General features: G+C 34.5%; 1 protein-coding gene across 2 annotated transcripts; it reads left to right on the top strand.

Annotated features, from left to right (window-relative positions):
* Positions 1-1,142: 1,142 nt before the first annotated feature.
* On the top strand, positions 1,143-22,566 carry BTG4 (BTG anti-proliferation factor 4). Of its 2 annotated transcripts, XM_039888137.1 has the most exons (5): positions 1,143-1,345; positions 1,811-1,948; positions 2,541-2,739; positions 4,549-4,703; positions 22,409-22,566. In XM_039888137.1, the coding sequence occupies exons 1-5, from the start codon at positions 1,173-1,175 to the stop codon at positions 22,416-22,418; spliced, it is 675 nt and encodes a 224-aa protein (XP_039744071.1). In that variant the 5' UTR covers positions 1,143-1,172; the 3' UTR covers positions 22,419-22,566. The 2 variants fall into 2 exon arrangements, with proteins under 2 accessions (XP_039744071.1, XP_039744070.1); XM_039888136.1 differs by lacking the exon at positions 22,409-22,566 and having other exon boundaries at positions 4,549-5,051.
* Positions 22,567-22,883: the final 317 nt, after the last annotated feature.

The raw sequence follows: 22,883 nt of genomic DNA, 5'->3' as shown, positions 1-22,883 counted from the left end.
TAATCATCTGAAGAATATTGTTAAATATTCATTTCCAGGCCTCACTTTTAGAAGTATTGACTCAGTGGATCTAGGATAAAGTCCAAGGATCTGCATTTTTAACAGTCTGGTAGGTCCAAACAAGGTGGAGAGTGACTCATACTTTGATAAATAGTGAGACTGGGTAAACTCTGAGATCTCTTCCACGTATTTTGCAAGTAAACATTTTAGTAAAAAATATGTGTAGTCAACATGATGGCTATTCAAAGAAAATTGTCTTAAATTTTACAAAAGATTCAAGACAAAATTCTTTAGTATGTTGACAGTTACAATTAGAGATGAAATTATTGGAATTTTGGATATTAGGATGGAAGGAGAAAACTTGATTCTCAATCTATATCAAAAAGACAAAACTTTAATAGTAAAATGGAAGATACAAATCCACTATGAAAGACTTTAAACACCGTAAAGAACCCACTCTACATATACCAAAGAGCAATCTCATGGGGACCTAGGAAAAGCTGATTACCCTAAAAGATAGCACCTGTGTAAGGTTAAATACCTACCAAGCTTTGGGGCCCAGGCTTATATAAATTCAGCCTAAAACTAACAAACAGGTGTGGGTGAGAGTTAGAAACTCAAAGCATAGCTGGTCTTCTAACTCTGGCCCACTTTTTGTTGGGGCTAAAGAGTTTTTGCTGGCAAGTATAATACATTTGATTAATCTTAACTTTTACTTAAAGCAGGCAACCTGAGAGCCATATTTTAGAACTAAACCATATCCCAAAATACTTTTGCTCTCCGTAAATATGTTTTTTAAACAATGGTGCTTGGTGTAATTACTGTCCTATATCAGGACTTTTATTTTTATTTTTTTATGTAAGTTGCATAGTGATGTTACATTTGTTTCTTAATTGTATTAAAGTTTTAAAAGTGTTTTTTTTTTTTCTCTGAAAGCCGTTAAAAACTAGCTAGTTAAGGAACTGATATTCTTGGCTGTTTTGTTGATATATAGTATTGATGTGCTAATTTAGTTCATTAAAGACTAGTAAATGATTTCTGTTTTAAAGTTAAGGTATATAAAATTTCCAAATGGCAATTACATATTAAGAAGTTAGACCCTTGTTTGTATTTAATTTCTTCTTGCTTCCTTTTAATGGTTGCAGACCTCCTCATAGATTTTTCCTTGAATCATGAGAGATGAAATTGCAACAACAGTTTTCTTTGTCACAAGACTGGTGAAAAAACACGATAAATTGAGTAAACAGCAAGTAGAAAACTTTGCAGAAAAGCTGATGACCATCTTGTTTGAAACATACAGAAGTCACTGGCACTCTGATTGCCCTTCTAAAGGGCAAGCCTTCAGGTGAGATCTAGTATGTGGTACGGCAAAGGGAAGTAACAAGAAAGTAATAACCATTGGGAATGATTTTGTTGGCAGTCTATGAATAATGAAAGTTTTATGGGCTCAAATTTATTTGTGTGAACGTGGGCTTGAAAGAAAGAGATGCAGCAGGTGACAGTTCCAAATTATAGAACAAACCCCTTGTATGAAGTGGATTAAACAATTTCTAACATGTTTAGCTTAAAAGATATGCAGTGCACATTCAGTGAACTGTGTGACGTAGTGATGCAACTCATATTCTGAGTTGCTGTGAGAAAAGTTGATATTGTACTCTTACTTATAATACTGGAGGTTGGGAAAGGGGTCTGTGATAAGCAGGGGTGAAGTGGGAGTTGTGCGTATTGGAGTAGTATGCCTAAAACAGGATTCTTCTGCTAAAGCACCTGTTACCATGCCTTTGTTTCCCTTTCCTTGTTTTTTTTTAAGGTGTATCAGGATAAACAATAGTCAGAATAAAGATCCCATTCTACAAAGGGCTTGTGCTGAAAGTAATGTAGACTTTTCTCACCTGGGACTTCCAAAGGAGATGACTATATGGGTAGATCCCTTTGAAGTTTGCTGTAGGTGAGTAATCTCATTGGAGTTAAGAGTGTGTGTGCTCTGTGACACCTGGAAACCTTAGGTTATTTAGTTAGCTCTATACAGCTTTCAGGATGATGCTCTAAAGCCTTGGGTTAGTAGTGATGGCATCGATTGGTTAAGATTTTAGATATAAACTTTATTAGACAACACACTTCCAGTAAGAGTGGATAGAGTGGAAAACACAAAGATTTTGCAAAATATTTGAAATTTAATTTTAATCCCTGTGCCCTATTCCCAATAGATTATAACGTCTAAGTATTATAGACAATATCAAGGGAGAAGAGGAATTAGCTACCATTGGGCAATTGAGCACATAAGTTGAATTAAAAGAAACCAGTGGTTGTCTTTTTCTGAGCAATTAACTGAGATGGCTCTTACAGTATACTCCCACTAACTACAACAGTGTAGTAGCTGAAGGTCATAATGTCTCTCAATCTGCTTTGCTGTAAAGTCATTTCAATTTATTTTTTAAACAACTCTTTGTATGTTAGTGAGTTGTCTCCAGAAAAGTTTAGAGATAAAACTCTGAGAAATTGAATCCCTAATGAATAATTTCCTGTCCTTTCCTACTTAGGTATGGTGAGAAAAACCATCCATTTACAATTGCTTCTTTCAAAGGCAGATGGGAGGAATGGGAACTCTCCCAACAAGTCAGTTATGCTGTGAGTAGAGCCACACTAGACTACTCCTCTGGCAATTCCTCCGATGAGGAAAGTAGTAACAAAGAACCTCAGATAATTCCTAAAGTCAGCAATCCAAAGAGTATCTATCAGGTAAAGTATGTTTCAGGTTTTTTTTTTTTCTTTTCTATTCTTATTCTAAAAAGAATATGCTCACCATAAAAGCAAAGAAACAAACAATTGGAAAATATAGAAAAAACAACTATAAAGATTAAAATCACAATTTTGATATTCTGGCAAAACTTTATTTTCTTCTACTTGGCTGAGTGCTCAGGATCTCTACCACCTTTTGCAATTCCATTTTTCTGTATAATATTTGAACATAAGTTTCTTTGCACTCAAATTTCTTCAGAATTAAATACTAAAATCAGTGGGCTTTTTGCCAATAAACAACATACCACTCATAGGAAATTTAGAATATTAACAAATGGTCAAAAGTCTGCATTCATACCACCAGAAAAATTGAAAAAAAAAAAAAAGTTTTTTTTGGCCACAGCCTATAGAAAGATATGCATAGCTGTATTGTGGAAATAGGTTTCATGAAATAATACTTATCCTTGCTAGCTACAATGTCCCCAACACTTGTATTAAGTTAACTTCAACCACCTAAATCTTTTTCATGACTCACTAGTGGTGACAATCCACAGTTTGAAAAACACTGATCTGGAGAGGATCTCTTGTTGACACTTTGTATGTATATACTTGTTTGTATGTTTTCTTCAATTAATCACTTGTGTATCAACACATTAAAGTAATCTAAATATTTAACACTTTAATATTTATTTGCTTTTCTAGTAATTTACTTAGTTAATCTACTATTGGCAGATATCTTGATTGTTTCCATATTGTGATACGTAAAGGTGGATAATTTATACAGAGATGTCTGAATTTTAAATTATTTCTGGAGACTTAATTCTCAGACATGGAATTACTGGGTCATTGGGTATGGACATTCTACTCATTCTCAATATATGTCCAAAGCATCTTCTGAAAGTTGTATTTATTTGTAATGTAATAAATTTTATGTAAAAATGTTTATCATTTTCCCTAAAATTGGGTATTCTCATTTAAAAATAGTCTGAAAACAATACTATTGCAGATATTATTAATTACATTAAATATAAAAAAACTCCACATCCCCAAATGTTTGGTATTTACTATCTTATGAATTTTCTCATCTTCACCCAGTTATTTGAGGTCTGAATGTATTATAGGCTCTGAATAATCAATGTATTATTATAGCATTTTGACTCTCTCATATTACTGGCAAATATTTTCCCCAGCTTGTTTATATATATATATAAACACATGTAAACACACACATATATATATACACACACATATATATATATATAAAGATATATATAAATTTCTATAAGTATAAAAGTTTAAAATTATGTAGTGAAATATTTGGACAATTATATTTTTATGTTTAGAAAGATCATCTTCCATTTAGGGATCAGATCTATAGTCAGCTATATTCTTCTAGAGCAATGTGGTCTGTAAAACATCTATATTGGTCATTTAGCATCTTTAAAATGGATATTTCCAGACTCAGAGATCATGATTAGACAGTTTTGGGTTGGGCCTGTGAGGTGGGATGAAGCAAGGGATAACTTAAGAATATATAGAAATTTGCATAAATGTGTTTTTAAAATTTTTAGTTGGAGTAAAGAATTGATTTTGTTAAAAGGTACGAAGTGACTGACTTTATTACCGCCCCCCCCCCAAATGCTAGCCAGTTTTCCAAAGATGATTATCTACTTCCATTTCTATTTATTTGTACTTCTTATGTTTCTGAACGGTGTAATTTCTGAGTTATGGGTTTCGTTTAATCCTCGGAGCTAGTTTATTAGTTTACGGAAGAGCTTCATACCTGGCCCCCCCGCCTCTTTTTTTCAGGTTGAAAACTTGAAACAGCCTTTTCAATCTTGGTTCCAAATCACCCGCAAAAAGAATATGGCGAATGGCCGTATGGCCCTCCTAGGAAATACTCACCATGTGTTACATAAGAACCTTAAGGGTCACAGGCCTGCTGCTGTACCCCGGGTGGACAGGTACCACTGGGTCAACATGAACAGATAATGCAGAGGCTGGGAACGGGGTGGGATAGAGCTCAGGGAGCTACTTTATTTTCTCTAAAATGAAACTAGTCTAAGGCTGAGAGGCCCATGAAACAGAAAAATTAACCGTATTAGGGACTAGGCTGCATGAAGATGAGTCTTCATGCAGATCATTGCTATGTTCTTAGCTGTACTTTTAATTCTTATTTAATTTGATATGAAGTTTTATGTAACACTAATGAATGTACCCAATAAGGTAATATAATAAAGATATTGACCTGTGATAAGATTCAATGAATTATGAAAAGTGATAGTTTAAATAAACGTATTGTGTTTTTAATATATTTCTAGTTCAATTTATTGTAAGAAAATTTTAAAAGTTTGTGTTTCTTCATTAGTTATTCAAAAAAATGTAGATCTTCATTTACAGAAGAGTGATCCTTATAATCTAGTATTCTGGTTCTACTTTATTACCTGCCATCTCTGTTTTACTTCATAAGGCCAGTGACAGCATGTTTGAAAATTACTCTTTAAGAGGTTCATTTCTAAACCTCTTAATAGACTTAATAATAGTGACTTATTTTATAAGTGTGATATATGCTCATAAAGAATTCAAGTTAAGCAGAAAAACATAGCACCAAGAAAATAAAAATTGATTCTACCCAGCCAGAAATTACTATTAACACTAAATGGTGACCATCTTTCCAGTTATCGTATATACAAATGTAAGATCTATATACTTACTATATAGTATATATATATATATATACTATAGGCACTACTTGTTAAATATTTAGATTTAATTTTACTTGATCTTAACGAAGCAAAGAAACCTAAAGTGAAACTGAAAAAATTGTTGAAATATTTATAAGCTTTTTCTATCACAAATTATTTTATTTCTTGAAAGTCTTCTTTCTTTTTTTTTTTAAAAAACATAAAACAAAAAATGGAAATCATCAGGAGGCTGAACAGTCTTTAAAAGTTTTTTTTTTTTTAATTTTATACGGTGTTCGTTGTTGCTCTGTAAGCTGCAGAAATTAGCACACATTTTTTCCTTGTCCCTTATTTCCCATGTTATTTTTAAAAAACTGAGGTGTAATTGACATATAACATTATATTCGTTTGAAATATGTAACATTTTTAATGTCAAGGTTTAACATTTATGTTCTATCCTAAAACAATTATTCTTATAGTTGCTTTTTCTTAGTTCTATATTTAAAATGATTCAGTGCTCATTAATAAACTTTTATATATGTAAAATCTATTTTGATTCATCTTTGGTTAGGTGGATTTTATTGTTAGGCAGCTTTTCCACAAATGGCTCATAAGTGCTATATTCTGTGAGTTCAGTTGTGCCTGAGACTATCTCTGTCCATTTATACTTGAAAGACAACTTGGCTGAGTACTAAAATCTTAGGGCATACTTTCTTTCCCTTATAACTTTGTGGACATTGCACTTCTCATGTTTCTGGCATTTTTATGTTGCTGTGGAGAAATGCGAGACCACCTTGATTTTCCCAACCCCTGCCACTTGCACAAACATGTACATTAACTTCTTTAGGTGACTTCCTTTGCCTACCACTGAAAAATTCTCTTTATATAGGCATACCTTGTTTTATTGCATGTCACTTTGTTGTGCTTCACAGGTTTTTTTTTTTTTTAAACAAATGGAAGGCAAGACCCTCCCCCAGCAAAAAAAATGGACTTGCTTTATTGCGATACTTTATTACGGAGCCCAAACTGCAGTATCTCTAAGGTATGCCTATATTTGAAGTCTATGTCTCCGTCCATCATTCTGTATCAATTTTCCCTGAAACATTTCTGACCTGCAGGTTTAATTTTTCTAGAGCAATCTTCTGCAATATTACCTTTGAATACTTTCTTTGTCCATCCATTTTAGGAATACCAACTCTGCTTATTCTGCATTATTTTTTGTCTGTCATAACCATAATTTATCTGACCGCTTTTATATCTTTCATTTTTTTTTTTTTTTTAAACCATGCTTGTCTTAAGCCTTCTTTCTGCCAGTTTGACTCTCAGCCCTGGCAAGTCTTTCTTGCTTCTACCTTATTTATTCCATAATGATGTCATTTTGCACTTCAATTAATGACTTTCTCTGTAGGTGTTATTCACATGTACAATTCGTTAAACTAAAAAAATGAAAGAGAACTGTATAAAATAGTTACTGTAGGTAGAACATAACTTAATACTTAGGTGTGACAGAAGAATGGGTTTCTAAAAACTTTACACAGAAGGATTTATTAACAAAGAGTTTCCTGAAGTTTGTGAGGTTGGCTTAAAAAAAACCTTCTTCCAGCCAACAGAGTTGAGAAATCTGTGGCACATGTATTACAGTCCTGTATCCCATACCCTAATCAATCACAATATTCTTATTTGGGTGCAGAAATTTGCTTAAAATTCTATGCAACACAGTATTAGAGATGGCCACTAAAATAAATTTTCCAAGTTGCTACTCAAGAAGAAATTAATTTGATCACCATGGTAAGATTTGGGCCAGAGCTTTAGTTCTGCATTTTTTAGAGCTTGTCATATGGCCTTGAAGCAAATGTGTAGGGGAAAATATAATGAATTATACATTTTTTTTATTGGTTAAAAGTAGTCAATATATTTGAAAAGCCCCCAGATAAATGAATACTGTATCTATTAGTACATCAGTATAATAAACAGATTAGATCCTCCTAGTCTGCTTTTTGAGATTTTTGGAGTATGTACTACTCTTTTTCTTTTTTAAAAATCAATTTTTTTTGAGAGAATTATAGATTCACATACAGATAATAAATAGATCCTGTGTACTATTTACCCAGTTTCCACCCATAGTAACATTTTGTGAAACTATACTATAATAAAATTGGCATTGATGCAGTCAAGATACAGAACGTTTCCACCACCCACAAGCATCTCTCTTGTTGCCCTTCTATAGTCACACGCACTTCCCTCCCACTCTCATCCCTTCCTTAACCCTCTGGCGACCACTAATCTGTTCCCCATTTCTATAATTTTTTTACCTTAAGAATGTTATAAATGGCATCGTACTGTAAGTAACCTTTTGGGATTGGCTTTTTCTTTTTTTCCACTAAGCATAGTTCTCTGGAGATTCACCCAGGTTGTTGCATGTATTAATTTGTTCCTTATTATTGCTGAGTAGTACTTCATGGTATGGATATACCAAGATTTGTTCAACCGTTTACCTGTTGAAGGATGACAACTGGTTGTTTCTAGTTGGGGGGATTATGAATAAAGCTGCTACATGGAAACATAAGTTTCTATTCCTCTGGGATAAATGCTTCAGAGTGCAATGGTGGGTCATATGGTAGTTTCATGTTTAGATTTTTAAGAAACTGCCAAACTGTTTTGCAGAGTGGCTATACCATTTTATATTCTCACCAGCAATGTATATATCTTGTTTCTCCATATCTGTGCCAGCCTTTGGTGTTCTACATACTTAATAGAATGGCTAAAATAAAAAAAGTATCACCTCACTGTAGTTTTAATTTACATTTCCTTGATTGCTAGTGATGTCGAACATCTTTTCATGTTTATCATCTGTATATTCTCTGTGGCGAAATGTCTACATGTCTTCTGTCCATCTTTTAAATTGAATTGTTTGCATTTTTATTTTTAATCATTGAGTTTGGAAGTTCTTTATGTATTCTAGATACTGGTCCTTTGATATGTGGTTTAAAAATAGTTTTCAGTTTGTAGTGTCTTTTTATCTTTTTAATAGGATATTTTGCAGAGCAAAAATTTTAATTTTAATGAAGTCTGATTCATTAGTTTTCTCTTTTATGGATTGTGCTTCAGTTTCAAGTGTAATCTCTCTGACCAGCCCTAGATTCTGAAGATTTTATTCTATTCCCTCTAAAAGTCTTATAGTTTTACATTTAAGTCTGTGATCTATTTTGAGTTACATTTTGTATGAGTGGTGAGATGTCAGTCGAAGTTCATTACTGCCCTCCGCTTCTGTGAATATCCACTTGCTCCAGTACCTTTTGCTCAAAAAGCTATCTTTCCTCTATTGAATTGTTTTAGCATTTGTGAAAATTCAGTTCGGCGTATATGTGTGGGTCTACTTCCTTATTCTGTTCCCTTGATTCGTATGTTTTTTTCCTGACAATACTATGCAGTCTTGATTACAGTAGCCATGTAAGTCTTCAAATTGGGTAGATTTATTCTTCCTACTTTATTCTTTTAAAAGTTGTTTTAGCTATTTTAATTCCTTTTCCTTTCCATAAAAATTTTAGAATAATCTTTCTATATACATTTAAAAATCTTGCTGAGATTTCAAAAGAAATTGCTTTAAATCTGTATATCAGTTTGGAGAAAATCCACCTCTCTACTGCTTTCAGTCCAAGAACACAATATGTCTCTCCATTTAGTTAAATTATCTTTGATTTCTTTCATCAGCATTTTGTAATTTTTAGCATGTAAGTCCTATACACATACTTAGATTTGTATCTAAGAACTTCATTTTTTTTTGAGTAGTTATAATTAGTGTCATATTTTTAATTTTGGTATCCATGTGTTTATTGGTAATATATATAAATACAATTGACTTTTGTATGTTTACCTTTTGTCTTGTTACCTTGCTGAACTCATTAGTTCCAAAGACTTTATTTTTATTTTTATTTTTGTAGATTCCTTGGGATTTTCTACATGGATAATAATGATATCTGCATATAGGGACAGTTTCATTTCTTCCTTTCCAATCTGGATGCCTTGCGTTTGCCTTGCCTTTGCCTTGCCTTGCCTTTCTTTTTTTCTTTTCTTGCCTTGTTGTAGTGGTTAGAACTTCCAGTACCATGTTGAATGAGAGCAGGGAGAACGGACATCCTTGCCTTGTTCTCATCTTAAGGGAAAGCAGTCAATCTTTCACCATTAAGCAGATACTTACCATTTTTGTAGATGTTCTTATATCAAATTGAGGGACTTCCCTTGTATTCCTATTTTTCTGAGTTTTAATTATAAATGGGTCAAATTTTGTCAAATGCTATTTTGAATTTTGTCAAATGCTTTTTCTGCATCCATTGATATTACTTTGCGGTTTTTCTGTTTAGCCTGTTGATAGGCAGATTATATTGGTTTTTTGAATAGTGAATCAACTTTGCATCTATGGAATGAAGCCCACTTGATTGTGGTGTATTATTATTTTTATATATTGCTGAATTTTATTTGCTAATATTTTAAGAATTTTTTCATCTATACTCATCAATAATATTGGTTTGTAGGGTTTTTTTTTTGTATTGTCTTTCATTTGGTATCAGGGCAATAATATAAATATACTATAAATAGCTATATAAATATAACATATATTTATGTATGCTAATACTTCATAAAACAACTTGAGAAGTGATCCCTCTCCTATTTTGTGGAAGAGATTGTGCACAATTGGTGTTAATTCTGTTTTTAAATATTTGGTAGAATTACATGGTGAAGCCATCTGGACTTGGAGATTTCTTCTTTGGGAATTTTAAAATTATGAGTCCAATTTCCTTAATGGTTGTAAGGCTATTCAAATGGTCTCTTTTATATTGGATGAGTTGTGGTAGCTCATATATTTTGAGTAATTGGTTTATTTTATTTGTGAAATTTATTTTTTGTAGTTGTTCGTGTTTCCGTATTATTCTTTTGATGTTTATAGGGTCTTTGGTGATATCCATACATTGATTTCTGATATTAGTAATTTGAGTCTTCTCTCTCTTTTTCATTGTCAGTCTTGCTTTTAATTTTATCAAACATTCAAAAGAAAACTTTTTTGTTTTATTGATTTTTACCCCCTCTTTTCAATTTTATCAATATCTGCTCTTTATTATTCTCTTCCTTCTGCTTGCTTTGGGTTTATTTTGCTCTTCTTATTCTAGGTTCTTGAGGTAAGAGCTTAGATGATTGGTTTGAGACTTTTTCTTTTTTCTAACGTAGTTACTATAAATTTCCCTCTCAGCACTGCTTGAGCCATGTCCCACAAATTTTGATATGTTGACTTTTCATTGACATTCAGTTTAATGTATTTTCAAATTTTTCTTTGACTCTTGGATTATTTAGAAGTATATTTTTTATTTCTAAGTGTTTTGAGACTTATCTCTTATTTTTGTTAGTGATTTCTAACTGATTCCATTCTAGTTGGAAATATAATGTATGTATTTTCAATTATTTTAAATTTGTCCTGTACTTGAAGATATGGTTTATCTTGATACATGTTCATTGGACACATGGAAAGAATGTATCCTGTTGTTGTTTGGGATGTGTTCCATAAATGTTCATTAGTACTATCGATTGATGGTATTGAGTTCTTTTATATCCTCGCTGATTTTCTGTCTAGTTGTTTTATAAATATTTGGGGAGGGGGGTGGTGGTGGTGTTGAGGTCTCCCGCTATAATTGTGAGGTGTCTATTTCTTCTTTCGGTTCTATCCATTTTTGTTTTACATATGGTGCAGCTCTGTTTTGTGTATACACGTTTAAGACTGCTATGTCTTCTTGGTAGACTGACCCTTTTATCATTATAAAATATCTATCTCTGTTTCTGGTAATTTACTTTGCCTTGATGTCACTTCATCTGATATTAATATAGCCACTCCTGCTTTCTTTTGATTAATGAGCACATGGTGTATCTTTTTCCTCCTTTTACTTTCCGTCTGCTTATATTGTTATGTCTGAAGTGAGTTTCTTGTAGACAGCATATAGCTGAGTCATATTTTTTGCAAATTCCTATCTTTTAATTGGTATATTTAGAATATTTACATTTATTATAATTATAGATATGTTAGGTCTTAAGTCTGTCATTTAATTTTTTGTTTTCTGTTTGTTCTGTTTTTCAGTTGTTTTCTTTTCTTTGTCTTCCTGTGAGTTATTTGAACATTTGTTAGAATTCCATTTTGGCTTATCTATAGTGTTTTTGTGTGCATTTCTTTATATAGTTTTCTTAGTGGTTGCCTCAGGTATTGCATTATGTACATAATTTGTATGGTCTACCAGTGTTGTCATTTTATCAGTTCATAAGAAGTATAGAAACCTGAATTCCCTTTATGTTTCCTTATCTTCCTCCCTTCATAATTGTATTAAATATTTTCTCTACATACATCTAGAACCACATCAGACAGTGTTATAATTTTTACTTCAACTGTCAAACAATTTAGAAAACTCAAGAAGAGAAGGAAAGTATATTGTATTTATCTTTATTTTTGATTGCCATATTCTTACTTCCCAATGTTTCTGGCTTTTTTTTTGTTGTCTTTTGTTTCTTTTTAAAGAATTTCCTTTAGTATGCCTCTTAGGGTATGTTGGCTAATGACATATTCTTAGTTTTCCTTAGCTTGTGAATTTATTGATTTTTTTTTTCATTTCATTCTTCATTCCCGAAGAATATTTTCACCGATTATAAAATTCTGGAATATTTTCCACTGGTATAGAATTCTGGATTAATTCTAGCATCTTTCAGTGCTAGAAAAATGTGCCACTTTTTCCTGGCTTCTATGGTTTCTAATCGGAAATCTGCTGTCAGGCAAATATTTTTTGTTTATAGGTAAGGTCTCATTTTTCTCTGGCAGCTTTCAAGATTTTTTTCTCTGCTTTTAGTTTTCAGAAGTTTACTTATGATGTGTCTTGGTGTGGATTTGTTTAGGTTAATTCTATTTAGAATTCACTCAGTTCCTTGAATCTGTAGGTTTTTGTCTTGTTTCAAATTTAAGAAGTTTTCAGCCATCATTTCTTTGAGTACTTTTACAGCTTACATGCTTTCTCTTCTCTTGAGACTTTGATGACTTGAATACTAGAGCATCTGTTATAGTATCATCTATTATAGGTCCTCAAGGCACTATACATTCATTCGTTCAGTCTTTTTTCTCTCTGTTATTCAGAATGGGTAACTTCTGTTGTTCTATCTAAAAACCCACTAACTTCCCTCCCTTTATTGCTTCCATTTTACCGTTGTTTATCCAGTGAGCTTTTTATTTTGTTTTCTGTATTTTTAATTCTAAAATTTCCATTTGATTCTTCTTTGTCTTCTATTTCTTTGCTTATGACTTTATAGTTCCTTGCTGAGATTCTATTTTTTTATTTGTTTCAAGCATATTCATAATTGCTTGTTGAATCATTTTTTTATGATGGCACCTTTAAAATCTTTGTCATATAATTCTAATATATTTGTCATCTTGGTGTTGGCCTCTATTGTCTTTTTTCACTCAGTTTTATGTCTTTCTGGTTCTTAGTATAAGTGATTTTTGACTGAAACCTATACATTTTTGTTATTATGTTATAAGATTTGAACTCTTATTTAAACTTGGTTAGCTGATTTCCTTTGGCACCATCCCAGTGCAGGGGCGGGGTGGTACAGAGGGTGCTGCTTTGTTATTGCCTAGTGGGAGATAAAAGTCCAGGTTCTCCAGTTGGCCTCCACTAACACCCAAGGAAGGTATTCCACATACCTGCTAGACAGTTATGGGAGTTCCAGCTCCCCATGTGGTTTCCACTAATACTTTAGTGAGGGTGGCCTCATCACCAATGGGCAATGGTGAAAGTTCTGACTCTTTACTTGGCCTTTGCTGATGCCACTCCAGTAAGGAGGTGGTGGTGAGGGGACTCATTACTGCCATATGTTGGTAGATGTCTAGATTTCCCATGTGGTCTCCACTGACATCATGGTGTGAATTGGGGTTGTTATGCCCTATGTGGATGAAAAGATGAAAATTCTCATCTCTGTCCTTGGTCTCTTCTGACACAACCACAGAAGGAGGTTAGGGTGCCTGGTACAGTCTGCCGAGGGGGGAAGCCTAGACTTCCTACTCAAATTTTGCTTGTGTGGATGGAGACAGTTTTTTTTTTTGTCTGTGATATTTGACTGGAATAAAACAGTTATCGTCTAAAAGTTTTGTCTTGCTAGACTGCCCCTTTCTTATTCCTTTGGCTAGAGAGAACAGATTTTGGGGGTGCTTTTTTGGTCTGTGCCCATTGGTGTTTATGGGTTGCTGACTTTTTAACTTCCAAGTCAAAAATATATAAGGGAAAAAGAAAATCTGTGGAGTTCATCACCATATCCTGTCTTGCATTCTGAGTTCCCTAGATGGCATATTTTCTTCTCTATACCTTTCAGAATCCTCTTGTGTGTATATATATGTATATATGTATGTGTGTGTGTGTATATATATATGTATGTGTATATATATGTATATGTGTATATATATCTCCAGGGATTTTAGTTGTATCTGATGGGAGGAGTAAAGAAAAGTGTGCCTATTCCATCTTCCTAGAAGCAGAAGTCTATGTACTACTTTTAAAAATTAAAAAAAATTTTAAAAAAATCTTAAAACAATTACTATAATTTTAGGAAAGGGTCCTTTTTATTAATAGTTAATAAAATATAACTTTATCTATTTAGGTTTTCTTATTTATTTATTTATTTATTTATTTTTTATGGTGACATTGGTTAACAAAATCCAATGTTTCAGCTGTACACTTTAACAGTAAGATATATATATATTTATACTGTGTGTTCACCTCCCATAGTTAGATTTCTTTCTGTCACCACATATTTGATCCCCTTTACCCCACCTACCTCTCCCCTCCCCCCATTTAGGTTTTCTTATTTTTTTCTGGTCAGTGGGCTGTGCATGTATGTGTGTATATTTGTGTGCATACAAGCTAATTCTTTAAGGAGAACTAGAATCTCAAAACTTTTAAAAAGAAATTGCTATTGATTTGACTCAGCAATAAATACACATAAGGCTGCAGGAAGGAGAACATGATCACTGCCTTGTAATCTATGGCATTTCCATTTGAAAGCATGTGCTTACTAAAAGCCAACAACTGTTAGTGTCTTACTGAAATCAGATAGAGGACCCGAGAAGTCAATCAGGAAGTTAATAGGATCATGTTTTGGTAGGCGCCTTGCTCAGCCAAGCATAAGAATACAAAAGGAAGATCTTTAATTTCTGTATGACTTTTTCTTTACTACCTCTCTTAGAGGCCCTGGATTTTTGACCTAACTATCCTAAACAGTCTTGCATGTCTGGCATAATCTCTGGGAACTATATTTCATAATGTATATGAACAGTTTTTGACCTAACTATCCTAAACAGTCTTGCATGTCTGGTATAATTAGTCTTCACTCTAATCTCTGGGAACTATATTTCATAATGTATATGAATAGTTAAATAAAGTTCTGAAAGATACACACTCAATATTTATCATAACAAACTAAGTTACCTTCTCAGTACTGGGAAGTCTTTAAAGTTCATAAGGAGACGGGAGACAGCTGTCACAGTCCATTCTTATGGGCAATGAACATTATATTGGTATCTGTGCTACAAAGGCAGCTGGTGATTTTCATTGAGATAGTAACTAAATGAAAGAGTTTTAAAGCTGACAAATTTGGTACTTACTTTGCCCGATGGCAAATCTAATAATTTAACCTGAATGACTACTTTAAATGACTGTGATCAACCTCTAGCAGCAAAGAAATGAGAGCTGAAAGTCAGTGTAAGTTGAGAGAAATGGAAGAGTTAGATGTAGTGAGTTGATTCTGAGCAGATCTTCCTTATAGCTTGACTTAAAACTCTTTGTTAAACCTTAATCGTAAAGCTTCTTGTCATGTTTTCTCTGTTTTTTTTTATTTTCCCTAAAGTGATTTATTAGTATTTTGGTTGGATTTGGACTTAAATCTTCAGCCATGTGTGGACATTTCTTAATTATGACAAAAGACTTGGAGGGCTAACAAATATTGAATATAAATTGGATAGTGAATTCACTAATTTGTTATTCATTATTTACCCACATAGTGTCTGTTTAAAGTTTTCTTTACTGGTCTGCCTTCCTTGCATTGCTCGAGACTCAATAACAATTGTTATATATATTTAAAAAATCCCATTTTCTATTCATTTTGGAGCACAATAAAGAGAATCATCCATGTGAGAAGCAGCTTGAATTGCTGGCATTGGATTTGTAATTTGAGCAGGCTTTTGATTTGGAGTTTGAATTAAAAAAAAATTTTTTTTGGCTTACATTGATTTATGTGATGGCTGTGTCCCTCTGGACCGGCACTCAAATCCACTCTGAAAATTCAGTTTCAGATGACTGCTTATCTCTTTTGAGGTATTCCAACCAGGTCCTCCAAAGTGAATTTTGTATATTCCACATGGACTATATTTTATATATTCTCATTCTAAATCACCAGTGTGCTAATATATCTAACCACTTTATGTGATTTGATAACAGATAATTTTAGATGTTAGTGAATCTGACAAATGATAGTATATACAAATTTTACATTTCTAGAAAGAGGTTCAGTCAATAACTTTAAATAATATTTTAATAAGACATGTGGTCTAATGATCTTTTAGTCAGTGAAAATGTCAATATGTTTATCTTCTGTGCCAAATATTAGCTCTTGTGATGCTATATATCCATCCAAGATTGTAATATACATTTGTGATTTATACATGACTGTTATAGGCACTCAAAAAATTCTTAGCTTTATTGAATGTTGTATTGACGTATTGAATACCATTTAATCATGAAGACTGAAATGAGATCACCATTTTATTTCTAGAGCTAAAAATAAAACAAAAGAAACATATGTAGTTATTTTTATAAAAAGGTAATCCACAGAATGAGGGAGAATAGTTTCAGAATAAAGAATTCCTACAAATCAAATAGGCAACCCAATGGAAAATGGGCAAAACACTTGAATAGGCACTTCTCAAGAGAGAGTATTCAAAAGGGGCATAAATATACGAAAGATGCTCTGGCCACCAGGGAAGTGCAAATTTAAAACACACACCCAGAAGAATGGATAAAGTAGAAAAGATAAACATTAAATGGTGGTTATAATGAAGAACAACCAGAACTCTTATCCACTGCTGGTGGCAGTGTATGTTTACATGCTTATTTTGGAAGTCTGGTTGTAGTATGTATCAAAGTTGAACATATTCTATATTTGTTGATTTTTAAAGATACAACATTTTAAATGCTTATGAAAAAACAAACAACCCTTTATAAAATAGCAGTAGGTATCATTATGGTAAGTAGAAGAAACCCTGTGAGAAGGCAGAGGACCCTTCTAGCTGGGTGAACTGGGGCAAGTCTGAGTTTCAGTTTCTGCTCTCTAGGATTAATACCTTATCTGTTCAAAGGCAGAGGGATCAACTCTGTGATCACTTGGGTCCTTTCTAACTTTTAGATGTAAAATCTACCATCTGCATGTACTGGGAAAGCTCCTAAATAAAGTTCTGTTATAACTTATTCATACCACCATTAATTTCCAATCCAATTATGCTGACATGTTCAATTATAAATTTGGTCCCAAACACACAATGAAAAGTTTCAAAGTATGTAGCAAAGTACAGTCTTAATGCTGTAGATCATAAGGGCACCTCACCTTATCTTCACCCCCAAATTGATCTCTTGGTTTTCTTAGGATTTGTTGCTCTGCAGCAAGGATGCTTTTCAGGAAATGTTCCATACTGGTGAAGAGGAAAAGATCTTTGTTTTTCTTAATATACTGTAGAGAGTGTAGAAGACAGAGTTAATACCTTCGTTCCCATTTCTTTTAAGTACTCTTGGGTCTTCTTAGCTAAAATGTAGACCTGAGAGCACTACATATAATTCTGCTTTTAAAATGAGACCTCTTCGTAGATAGTGGTTGGCAGAGGACTCATATTCCAGCTCCACAACTATCTCTGTCTTGAGCAAGTTGTTTTTAACACCTCTAAACCTCAGTTTCCTCTTTATAAGTTAAGAATAAAAGTAGCATCTGCCTTATAAGGGCATGGGAAAGAATAAATGAGATAATGCATGCAAATCTAGTGTGTAATAAATGTTTGCTATTATCTTCCCTATAGTTAGCTCAGGTAGATTGGAATGTTTCAGTATTTAGCATCAGGGTCCATATAAGTTTATTCATTAACATAGTAAATATACCAAAAGCCTACAATAAGCCTGGCACATGGGCTATATCAGGAAACAAAACAAACATCTCTGCCTTCATGGAGCTTAAATTCTAGCCAGGGAAGAAAAATAATAAACAAGCATAACTAAGTAAATTAGGTAGTATGTTAAGTGATATATAAAAAGAAAAGTAGACCAGAGTAAGGAAAAGCTGATGAACGTGGGGGAGTAAAGAGTTGTAAATTAAGGTAGGCTAGTCAGGGTAGGCCTCATTTAGGAGGTGACACATAAACAAAGACATGAAAAAGGTAAGGGAGTCAGGCATGCTCTAACTTCTTAGACTAGGATTTCTCAACCTCAGCACTACCGACATTTTGGGATGGATAATTTTTTTTGTCGTGGGGCCTACCCTATGCATCGTAAGATATTTAGCAGTATCCTGGGCCTCTACCCACTAATTGACAGTAGTACCCCCCCTCTCCTGAGTCAGGACAATTAAAAATGTCTCCAGACATGCCAAATGTCCTGTGGGAGAAAAATTGTTCCTAGTTAAGGGCCACTTCCTTAAAGAAAAGTGTTGTAGGCAGAAGGAACAGTTAAGAGAGAGGTGTACCTGGTATGTCTGAAGAACAGCAAGGAGGAAAGTATGGTTGGAGTTGAGTGAATGCGAAGAGTAATAAGTGAGGGTGTGGGAGACTAGGGGACTGGGCTTCTTTGGCTTTACTCTAATTGAAATGGAGAGCCATGGCATGATTTTGAGCAGATGTGATTTTCATTTTAAAAGGACCACTCTGACTACTGTGTGGAGATTAGACTGAAGAGAGGTGAGGTTGGAATCAGGGGGACCAGGTAGTAAGTATTATAGTAATCCAAGCACGAGATGATGGTGGCTTGTACTAGGTAGGTAGTGCAGGTGCTGAGAAATGGCCAGATTCTGGATATACTCTAAAGGTAGAGCAACAGGATTTCCTGAGGGATTAGTTGTGGGGCATATGTAACAGAGAAAGAGTTTTCAAGGAAGACTTTGGCTCGAAAAACTGGAAGAATAGGGTTGTCATCAACTGAGATGGGGAAGGTTTTGAGTGGAGCAGGTCTGGAAAAAATATTGATTTAGGATATGTTGAGTGTGAGATACTTATTAGACATCTAGGTGGAGATGGCTAGTAAGCAGTTTGATACATGAGTTGAGTTAGAGAGTTGGGTTGGGGCTGCAGATAAAAATTTGAGTCATTGACATAGATGGGATTTAAAGCTGAAAATGGATGAGAGCCCCAAGGGAAATAAATTTAGACAGAGAAAAGGGAGGACAGAACTGAATCCTGGCCCTCCAACATAAAGAGGCCTGGAAGAAGAGGCGGGATGGGCAAAGGAGACTGAGAAGGAACAGCCAAAGAGGAAGAAGAAAAATCAGAGGAGGCTGGTGTCCTGGGAGCCAAGTGAAGAACATGTACCAAGGAGAAGAAAGTGATCATATGTGTCAAATGCTGTTGTCAGGAGGACAGAGAACTGACCATTCTCTGTGATTTGTGGAAGCTGGGGTGTAACAGAATCCTGTGATCTAGATAATCAGCATCACCATCTACATCATAACTACAAAATAAATCTCTGACTTAGTAACTTATTGAGACTTGATTACAGATAAATATATATGGAAAATTTGCTTAGGAGTCAAGAGATCTGGCATCTAGTGTCAGATCCACTACAACAAATAGCTTTGGAGCAAATTGCTTAATGATTGGAGCAAATTGCTTAATTGTAGCAAATAGCTTTGGGGCAAATTGCTTAATCTCTCCTTAACTACAAAACGTGACTAAAACTATGATACCTATTTTGGAAGATTGTTGGGTGGATCGAATGAGACTATATACATAATAGCTTTGAAATTTAAAATGTTTGATATAAATAATGAAAAAAGATATGTTCTTATTTATAATTCAAGAATGAACTGACCTTTAATGGAAGATGACCTTTTTAAGATCACAGATTTAAATTTTATATTTTTAATAGATAGCTGAGATGATAATCTTATAAAAGTGCTTTAAAAACACAATATTAAGAACATCACTGTCAAGCTTGCACACACACACACACACACAAAACAGTAAGTTTGGGTAAATAGGCTACCACTGGGGCATCTAAATTTTGTCTCTAAGTAACAGTGGGTTTTACATATGGAATTGTTACCTATTGATAATATGTTAGTGGGACATGAGTTACGTGACTGTGGAGCCACATTTGCAATCCCCATGCATGATTCAAAGAGCCAGGTACCTACTGTCTGCCCTGTAGGAAACAGGATTTAAAAAATGTTGTCATATGTGGTTTAAGAAGCAGGCTGAGTGTCAAGGCAGGGTACCTCCTAGGGAGGCCAGAAATATATGAATAGGTTATTTACTGAGACATTTACACTGTAAAGAAGTCAATTTTAATCAAGAACTTGTGCTATACAAATTAGTTACCTCTTCTGATGACTCTGGCTCCAAGTGAGACTCGCACTTCCTTTCAATAAGTTTAGAGAGAAGATCTCTTCCTCTTTCAGATATGGGCTGCTCTTCCAGCAGAATAGCACTTATGCTTTGGTCCAGTTTACCGTCCCAGGAAACTGCTGACATTTGCAGCGTGATAGAGAATGCTTCCTTGAAATAGGCCTTCAATCCCTGGTCAAGGAAAAGGTGAGGGGGGCAGATCAGTACCACTTCTAGGTACTTGCTATTAAAGCTTTAAAATGATATTTGAAAGAGAAATGGAGCTTGAGATTTATCATCTTTACTTGTGCTCACCATGGGTTACTACTGTCATTTGCAATTATGGTGACGCTTATGTGTTGACAGCGAAATATCCGAAGAAAGTTGTGATGCTGTTCTCATAGGAAGACCACTTCTCTCCAGAATTCTTATAGAGTGGTGCATGCATTTTGTCATATGCTATCACAGAAAATTTGATCAAGAAAATCTTCTTCCTGGCCAGGTAGTAGGGACCAAAGTCCACTAATAGGACTTCAGTAGATTTGAAATGTTGCAAAGCTTATAGCATTTATTATTTTGGGGAATGGGATCTGAGTCACAGAGAAAGAGAAGCAAAAAGCCCTGTGCACATTATAGATACCTTGTAAAATGACCTCAGAAATGTGGGATCAGAGTCTTGGTGGAAGTCCTCAGCAACAATGTGGGCCAGGCAGTGGATCAACAGCAGAACGAAGCTTCCCACAGATGCCAAACACTCTCTCCCAATAAACAGTGTGTTTTCAGCACTCTGAGTGGAGAAAATACCCAAACACAGAGACGTCAACTTCAGGGAACATTTCCAATGCCTCTTTCTCTTTCTAGTTTTATGGAGTCTAAAATAACTTAGAATTATAAAGTCAGAGACTCCCTGGGCTTAATGGAAATTTACTGAAGGGAAGATTTAGATGACAAGAGAAAAAAATGTTTTAGGGTAACTCTCTGAATAAATCATTTTCTCCACTGTCACCCAATTTTTCTGCTACTCTCATCTTATAGAAAACAAACTTAGAAATTCAGAGCAAAATTACTCCTGTATCACTGTTTCCTTATATAATGGTTCTAAACTTTAGTGTGAATAAGAGTCAAATGGGAATGATTCTATTCTTGGGGTCCATCCCAGGATTTCTGGTTCTGTGGGCTTTAGGTGGGGCCTCAGCGTTTCCATTTTTACCAAGCTCCCCAGGTGGTAGATGCACGAGGTCCAAGGACCACAGCTTGAGAATCATTGGATTAGAGGACTCTCGGGCTCTCTTTTTCTTTCATGCCTTTATCATAATTGAGTTCCCAAATCTCCTGTCTTGCCTAATTGATTTGAAATAACTCCTTTGTTCATTCTCTTAAGAGGCATTAGGTTGGCACGGAAAAGCCTTAGGCGATTTGGCATCAGACAGTCTGAGATCTGTTTCTGGAATCAGCTGTGAGTGGCAGCACAGACTAGTGGTTAAAAATGAGTTTGGTGTCAAATACACCTGGACATAAGTCTCAACTCTTGTTGACACTGAGATCTTGGACAAGTTATTTGGCCTCTCTGGGCCTCAGTTTCCTAACTCATAAATGGAGACAATAAGAGTACCCACCCCTTAGAGCTGGGTTGCTGTAAGTTGTAAATGAGATAATGTGTAGGGGCATATGCAAGTGTCTGGCAGACAGCACTCAATGCGTCCGGGTTTGTTTTCTCATCAGTAAAATGAGATTAAATGCTTGCTTACGTTATAGATTGTTCTGAAGATCAGGTGAAATAATGCCTGGAGAGTACCACATATGCATAACTTTTGGTCTTATTAAATCCCCTAACAACCTACTAGTCTAATACAAACCATTTCCTAGTCCTCTAACATTGATTAGCAGTTCCTCCTCTCACAATCATTGTGTACTGTCATCAGCGTTTAAGGTCTTTATACACTGGCCTGGAGTTTCCGTCAAAGCACTGGCAATCTACATATTTGAGGGACTACCAGGACAGGAACAATTTATATTCCTTTCTGTTGAAAGATGCTGATTATGCAGGATTTCCTGAAGTTGGAACCATGACTTTTACGGGAAACACTAGTCTGGAATCACCAGCTTTGATAATGACAGAGATTCATTAATGGGCACAAAGCCATTAGGATTCACTGGGCACCAGCCAGGCTATATTCATTTCGCTGATTAGAGAAAGCTCTTACATGGTGACATTTATTATGCCTTAGCTAAATGATTTATTACCAGGGAGGAATAAAATATGTCTGGACTGGAGAGAGAAAAATGTTTTATAACTTTTTTTTTTTTTTTGCTTCTGTCTAACTTTACTAGACCCTAGAAATCTTTAACTCCACATCTGGGGCTGAATTTACAGTACCTGATAGAAGAAGGAACCTTGGAAGACATTGTCTGAGGCTTCCATGGCAGGAAGACTAGAAGCAATCTGCAGGTTTATTTCTGGAGCCTGAAAAGAATAAAAAACAAACAGAAACAAAAACAAAACCCATCCTTTTGCTAAAAAAAATGCTCATACAGCTCAGCTACATAGCACCACCAAATTAGTGGGAAGTAAATATGTTGGCACGCCAATTTAAATTGTAACAAGGTAAGTTGATTCAGAATACAGCATAGGAAAGTAAAAAGGGTATTTAACTATGTGTTTGATATTTATGCTAATGACAAGAATGAATTTACTACTTTTCTAAATGGAGGTAGGCTAGAGTGGCATCAGGGCTCCTGAGCCATCATGCCTTGATTCTAACTTGGCTCTAACCTTTTGGTTGTGTGATCTCAGGTAAGTTTACTCAACCCTT

Source organism: Pteropus medius, unplaced genomic scaffold (genome assembly GCF_902729225.1).
Source record: "Pteropus medius unplaced genomic scaffold, Ma_sr-lr_union100, whole genome shotgun sequence".
NCBI lineage: Eukaryota > Metazoa > Chordata > Mammalia > Chiroptera > Pteropodidae > Pteropus > Pteropus medius.
Note: the sequence above shows the minus strand (reverse complement) of the source record. Positions and strands in the feature narration are given on the sequence as shown.

Excerpts from the sequence above, each read along its gene's own strand:
- BTG4 (XM_039888136.1), top strand. The coding sequence starts at position 1,173 with ATGAGAGATGAAATTGCAACAACAGTTTTCTTTGTCACAAGACTGGTG. Across the intron at positions 1,949-2,540 it reads CCCTTTGAAGTTTGCTGTAG|GTATGGTGAGAAAAACCATC; the intron begins GTGAGTAATCTC and ends TTTCCTACTTAG. Across the intron at positions 2,740-4,548 it reads ATCCAAAGAGTATCTATCAG|GTTGAAAACTTGAAACAGCC; the intron begins GTAAAGTATGTT and ends TCTTTTTTTCAG.